The sequence below is a fragment of the Panulirus ornatus genome, chromosome 48, assembly GCF_036320965.1.
Source record: "Panulirus ornatus isolate Po-2019 chromosome 48, ASM3632096v1, whole genome shotgun sequence".
NCBI classification, from domain to species: Eukaryota; Metazoa; Arthropoda; class Malacostraca; order Decapoda; family Palinuridae; genus Panulirus; species Panulirus ornatus.
In genome coordinates, this window is record NC_092271.1 from 22310884 (window position 1) to 22318632 (window position 7749).

Here is a 7749-nt window from a genome sequence, read left to right on the forward strand (position 1 = left end):
TGCCTGGTACATTCCGATATGGACCATGTCCAATGCCTGGTACATTCCGATATGGGCCATATCCAATGCCTGGTACATTCCGATATGGACCATGTCCAATGCCTGGTACATTCCGATATGGACCATGTCCAACGCTCGTTACATTTCGCATGTCCCCCCTGTTTACATTAGGTTAAGCTGTATTTCATGCTGATCAGAAGGTGATGGCTTAATGAAGGCAGAGTGCGCCTTGAACATCATGCATACGATGTGGAAAAAATAATTCTCACGGCTGTATCAGTCGTGTATGCGCTTGCATGCCGCTTGCTTCGCTGCTTTGGTGTGAGTGCATGTGTTGACATTGTGACCACCTCCGTCAGCAGCGCCAGCGTCAGCTCGGAGGGCACGGGCGCCTCGCAACCCCGGGAGAGGCTGGGGGAGGTCCCGTCAGGTCCCCCAGGGGCGTGGTCGGAGCCCGGGAGCTGCACCTGCTCGGGTCGGCGTCCCTCACAGGGGCGGCGCGGGGGGCGTGGCGGGCGGTGCCGCAAGCCTCGGGCGACGGGTAGTGCCACCAGCACGGGCACGACGGAGGGTAGCGAGTATCACGAGGCCCTCCTGCCTCAGCTTGTGCCGGCCCTGACCATGAAGGGCGGCGGCGCCACGCGGCACCCCGGCCTCCCTTACACTATCCAGGGCACCAGCGACGGCCGCACCTCCACCTCCTCCTCGTCCGACCTGCCCGTTGACCGGGGCCTCGCCCCGCGCGAGGCCCGCTACTACGTCGGGGTGCCACCCCCCATCACCCGGAGCCCCAGCACCCCTGATGGCCCGGGCCGCGGCCCCCCGGGCCTCCACTTCGGAGGGGACTCTATAGAAGGCTCGTCAGGGACATCGACGTCAACTGAGCGAGGGCTGCCGCCCTTACCCTCCCGCAGCGACCGCTACCGCATTTACTTCACCACTGAGCGGCGGCGGGGGGCGGAGGTAGCGCCGCACCCCGTCTCAGCCCGCACTCTCGACCCTGCGGCCAAGAAGCGGCAGCGACGGCACGACGCGACCAGCAGCAGGGAGAGCGAGCCGCTGTACCACGAGCTGTAGCTGCACAATACGCACAGTACCGTCGTACCGTCACTCCTGTACCACACCACGACGCCTGCTGCTGCTGCCCCCCCCTCCCTCACCATTAATCATTTACCGTCACCTCTGTATCATAGTGTACCACACCTGATGTTCTCACCACAGACAGTACCACAGTACCGTGACTCCTGTACCACCACAGCGTACCACGCCAGCTTGTCCTGACACCGCACCTCGTATTGTGTAGCCACACACACACACACACACACACACACACACACACACACACACACACACACACAAACACACACACACTTCTCCCTAGCCTTCCCCTCCTCCCCCCCAATCAGCCCCTCTTCCCCCCTTCCTCTCCCTTCCCTCTCCTCCTCAACACCGCTCCTTCCCTCCCTCCTCCCTCTCCACCCCACTCCCTTCGCCCCGCGTACCATCCCCAACACCAAAATGAGGGAGGGAAGCCAGTAGGACGATGTCAGGTCTGGTATCTGTTGCTAACAGGACCATCATACCTGGTCTCACTACACCCCCTCCCCCCCCACAATAACACCCCCTCCCCCCACAGTAACCCCTCCTACACAACCACTACTGACCCCATACACACAGACACACACACACGTCTTACAGGTTTGGTACATTCAGTGTTATGTAAATACATATACTATAAAAACTATGTTTATGGCCGTACTGTGTTTCCATGAGGAAAGGATGAGTTTGTGGAGGTCTTGTTACTGAATATATATATATATATATATATATATATATATATATATATATATATATATATATATATATATATATATATGTATATATAATTTTCGAGCTAAGTGGTTTTATTGGTTTGATTGCGATGGTAACTGAACAATGGGAAAGGTAATCTTCCAATTTCTTTCTTTAGCCTCGAACACGGAAGCTGCTTCAGGAAGGAGCTGACAACGGTTACATCTACACACCAGACCAGCAAGATACACATGACATGGTTGGTAATCCGGGCCCTCGCTTTAGTGAGCCTCACATATCCGGGGTAACAACACCCCCAACACCCCCGGATACCAAGAACACACACACACACACACACACACACACACACACAATATACGTATGAGCCTATCTGGTGTAATGTTTAACACCGTGTTCGAATCCAGGATAGGGCTGGCTGCTCACGAACCAACCCAGCTGTTCAATCTCATTTTCAAGCTTGATATATATATATATATATATATATATATATATATATATATATATATATATATATATATATATATATATATATATATATATATGATTGTTTTATTTATTTCATGAGAGTTTAATAAGTTTATTTTCAACCCAGTTTAAACCAAAGTATAACCTGTTGTTTGAGGAAGAACAGACGACCCACCTTGTGTGACCGCTGTTCTCACCGTGTTGGCTACACTGACGCGTCTGCATCTGATGACAATCCTTTGAAGAAAATGAACATTGAAAAAAAAGAAAAAGGATAATATACGATATATATATATTTTATATCTGTCTGGGGAAAACAAAATAAAAAAACAGACAGTTGTAGTTGGAAGACCCCGAAGAAAATGGAAAAAGAAATGATAAAAATGTGATAGGATTTTTATTAAATGAATAAAGGACACTTCACGTTTCTTGTGCAGTCTGTGAATTAATATAGTTACTGGAAAATATTGTATAAAGTGGGTAAGTAAGTACCTACGTTTTTTTTTTCTTCCCCTCCCCCTCAGAGGTATAGGACTGCATGTTTAACTAAATGACATAACACCAGATAAAGCATAGAAATCCTCTTTAATCTCCCCATCACCCACCCACCCCCCCAGCTGTGATGCTCATTTATATAAATACATAAATAAATGAATAAATATATATACCGTAGTGTTCCCGAAGTATTGCAAGCCATTCCCAGTGTTGAGAAAAGTGTTGTGGAAGATCAACGAGTCTTGAGATATTAGAACATATGTGGTGGTTATGTTAAGATAAAGAAAAGAGAAAAGATATGGGAAGAATATGTAGAGAAAAAGAAAGAGTACAGTGATAAAGATGATAATGATAAGATTCTCAAAGCACAAATCATCTATAGTATATGTATTGAGATAGTGTTGGAACCGGTGGAGATATACGTGAAGTGACTTGATGACAAGGACACGATTCTCCTTCGACGGAGGAGGAAGGAGGAGGAGGAGGAGGAGGAGGTGATTCTACTTACCTATGGCAAATGAGATTAAAGAAAAAAGGGATTCGTGTTGAAATCCTTTTTATGTTTACGAGACACTTGGTGTCTTGGCTGTCGGCGATGTGTGTGTTTTTGTGATATTGAGTCAGAGAGAGACAGCTTTTTTTTGCAGACAGGTCTCAGAGTTGGTGAGCAAGGCTTTGAAAGTGGACCCCCAAAGCTTTGAAAGTGAGCGCCCCCTCCCTCCCTCCCCCCCTCTATTTTTTTTTCTTCATCTGAAAACGAAATTGCGATTGGTGATACAGCTTTGAAAGTGACACCCTTCATTTTCCCCTTTTGGGACATGGCTTTACGGCTGAGGAGGAAAGTGTGAGAAGAAAGTGACATTTTCTTTTTTTCTCGTCAACGGAAATACAGTTGACAAGGGAAAGCTGAAAAAGTGACTGATGGAAAGCCGAGAAAGTGAGGATTGTGAGCGTAAACTACAGCTCGTGAGGAAAAGCGCGTGGTAGTGACCTTTATATGAACCACAGACGAAAATGATGATGATGGTGATGATGATTAGCTTTGAAAGTGACCTTTGTGAATGGAACCACAGCTGAAAAGAGATTTTGGAAAGTGACCATAATCATTATACCAGTGATAACGCACATATCATGTTCCCCACTTTTGTCACCATCACTCTCTCTCTCTCTCTCTCTCTCTCTCTCTCTCTCTCTCTCTCTCTCTCTCTCTCTCTCTCTCTCTGATCTCATCTCTCCCTTTCTTCTCTCTCTCTTCTTAGCCTCTTTCTTTCTGTCTCCCTACTAGATATTCCAATATATTTTTAAATAGCATTTTTTCCCCCATTATCTGTAAATCTAATACACTCTCATCACTCTCGTATAAAATAACGAAATTCCAGAATTTGAGCAATATGTTGTAAGGGGGTTATTCCCCAACATTAGACTTCGATGAATGAAAAAAAAAAAAGAAAGCAAAATAATAATCATGCAGATCCATTTTTGACTCAAATTCTTAAATTTTGTTGCAGTCTCCAGCAGCTCACTTTAGACGCCAGTAAGTACGAAAGTCCAATGATTTTTTACTTGAAATGAAGACCATATTGGTGTTTTAGTTTCTTTTTTTTTCCGTTCAGAGATCATCCACTAGTTTGCAGTTGCCGTATAGGTATATATATATATATATATATATATATATATATATATATATATATATATATATATATATATATATATATATATATATAGGGAGAGGAAACTACCCACTGCAATTACCCATTTAAACAATCAAATACGACTGGGTGAACAGTGATCCCCTTTACGAAGCAGGGAAATGGGTGACCCTTGGCTCGTTGCTTCCCATGTACTCTCTGCGTCAGAGTATATGGGTCTTCGAGGTATTCTCCGTTATATGTATAATGGAGTCTCTTTTTTGTATGGGGGAAAAAAAAGGATATGGCTTGGGGTCTTACATCCCAAGAACTGAAAAATCAAGGGGGGGTTGAATACCTGAAGAATGATAATGAATAACTTGTAGATAGAAAATAATTCACCAAAAACTAATATTTAAGAAAAAAAAAAAGGGTATTCCAGCAATATTCTTTGAGAGAAGGGGGAGGGGGGATGATTTTCTTAAAAAAAAAAAAATTGTATTCCCCCCTTCCCACACCATGATGTATTTTGTATGGTTATTACAGCGGAATCTTTGGAGAGAGAGAGAGAGAGAGAGAGAGAGGGGGGGTGTGTGTGGAAGGGCGGGGCCCTACTGTCTTATGCTAGTCAGGCAATCTGTTGTTGATATATCCTGTAGGATTATTCAGACCCACGGTAGAAGGGAGACACGACACCGTCAAGAGAGAGAGTGCATGACCGCAATCATTTGTTGGCTCCATAAGGGCGCCGAAGGAGGGCGGGTAAAAGAGGAAGGAAGGGTAGAGGGTGTGTGTGGGGTGTCTGCGTTTCATCCCTTCGTCCAGGAGGGCTTGAGACAAGAACAACAGCAACACGTGATTGTACTTAAAGAAGAAATTATATAGAAATTATGTATATGTGATAAATTTTCTACGATTAAATGACTTACAAAAGCTGGTGTGTTTTTCTTTTGACAGCCTTTCAGTAAAATTGTATGTATTTCTAATGCCATTTTATCATTTTTTTTTGAGTGATGTCGAGACATAAAGTCCTCAATTCACCATTATTTGGGTATTCCATTGAGGCTTTACTCTTTGGTGAAGCAATTGCTTGTATCCTAAAAGGTATTATTTCCAATGTTACTTCTGCCCTGAATTAAATGATTGTCTTTGAAGCTGTGTCTGTCTTTGATCATTGAGTTATATTTTCTAAATGGTATTGAAAGGTAGATTATTTCTGTCAAGGATACGATTACTTTTGGATTATTTTCAATTCAGTCTCAGTCATTGATGTATATTATACATATATAAATGTTTTGTTATTTCCTTAGAGACATAATGGTATATGTCTATCTTCACATATTCTTTGAGTAAAACACAATGAAGCTGATTCGAAAAAGACAGCGAATATGAGAGATTTAAATTTCAGACTTGTACTGGTATGACAAAATTCTATATCATGTCTCATATTTTTTTTTTCCTCCCCATGTAAATTACTATGAATCTTTACAGGTTATAATTCATATTTAGCATCATTAGAAGAAGTGAGGATGAAAGTGATTCTATTGTGGTTTTTGTGGTGGGGGAGCAAAAAATGACTTAGTTGTTGAAGTCCCGGAGGGTGAAAAAAAATTATAATCAGTGGGTTACATTAATGACAAAGTATAATGAGATTTTTTTTTATTTCTTATATGTATCTTTTACTCGTATCATCAAAGGGTGATTTTATCCTTCAGTCCTTGTCAGCTTTCATGATCACTTTTCATTTCTTTATCTCTTAAAAGACATTTATAATTATTACTCCCTTATCTATAGTCATAGTTTTCCTCATTTACCATCACTAGTTTCATCAGTATCTTCACCTCTGAGCAATACCTCGCCTGTGACTCCCATGATCAATATGATTATTGCCATCATTAGCCTTATAATCCCATCATAATCATGAGTAACCTGAAACTCAAGGTCTTCGTGTCCGTGTTTCCCCAATTAGTCATTTGAGGGGAGTCAGTCAATTGCCTAATTAGGGGGTCTTCCTCATCACCTGTGTCCAAAATGATTCTCTCTCTCTCTCTCTCTCTCTCTCTCTCTCTCTCTCTCTCTCTCTCTCTCTCTCTCTCTCTCTCTCTCTCTCTCTCTCTCTCTTCAGTACTTCTCCTTGATTATCTCTATAATCTCCCTCATTTTTTTTTTTGTCATTAGACCTCCTTGGAGTACCGTTTTCCCTATTCACAATGAAGTGGAGGAGGTTCTCCCCTCACAATGAGGTTGGGGAGGTCCTCCTCTCAACAGTGAGGTTGAGGAGGTCCTTCCCTCACAATGAGGTTCGGGAGGTCCTCCCCTCACAACGAGTTTGAGAAGGTCCTTCCCTCACAATGAGGTTGGGGGTGAGGGGGACCTTCCCCTCACACACAGTGTGTTTGAAGAAGTCTTCTACCTTCTTTTTTTTTCCTAGGTGAGATTGAGGTGGCTGGTCTGTGGTGGACCAAGCCTATATTTTCCTGCCTCACCTCATGTTTACCTTCTATCTCCCTACTGGGCGAAGGTATACATCTCCCTCTCAGGCCCAACAACCCTTGGAGTTTACACCTTTAAAATGCTTTAAGGTTTACCTCCCATCCTCCCAACCTTCTCGTCACTCCCGGGCTAAAGTTTCCATCTGCTCAAGAATGTATACTCTTCTATAGTTCTCCTATTGGTATACATTGCCTCCAACGAGGTGAAGTTTACTGGTCTATCTCCCAGCTTGTTGAGGTTTACTTTTAGAGCCCATACTGAACTCGTAGTTTACTCAAGAAAAGGTTTACCCTTCCTTACCTTTTAACATCGTTTCTTGTATATCCTCGTAAGTGACATTATTGCTCCATTAAGACGCAGGAGAAAATAAGAAGAAAGTTACACACACATATACACTCACACACGACCTGGTAACACCTCTTCCACGCTATCATGTGACCTGTCTCACCCACCTCCCCTCTACCACCATATGACCTGGTCAAAGTCTGCCCCAGGTCACCCGGGGTAAGTAGATACTACATCAAAATTAAGAGTTACAAGAGTAAAGGGAGGAGGCTGGACACTGCTTGGTGGTGCCTTCTGAATAAGGGGTTTTGGGACGGGTTAATGGAAGGGAGGTTAGAGAGGTGAGAGAGAGAGAGAGAGAGAGAGAGAGAGAGAGAGAGAGAGAGAGAGAGAGAGAGAGAGAGAGAGGCTGGTAATTATGGTCTACTGAATGGACGAGAGGTTAAGGAGGGTGGTTGAGGTATGAGGTTTCTCGAGGGGATGAGGCCAAAAGGGTATGAGGTCTGGAAAATGGATACATGAGGTGCTTTTTCTTCAGAGCCGATGGATGCGCGTATAGGTAATGAAAGGG

General features: G+C 43.7%; 1 protein-coding gene across 1 annotated transcript in view; it reads left to right on the forward strand.

The window, feature by feature from the left end:
- Positions 1–5334, forward strand: part of LOC139763826 (uncharacterized) — a 65883-nt gene extending 60549 nt beyond the window's left edge. Inside the window, exon 6 of the mRNA XM_071690142.1 lies at positions 327–5334. Coding sequence (XP_071546243.1) covers positions 327–1077 — 751 coding nt within the window. The 3' untranslated portion in view covers positions 1078–5334. The remainder of the gene's footprint in view (positions 1–326) is intronic.
- The last annotated feature ends 2415 nt before the right edge of the window (positions 5335–7749 follow it).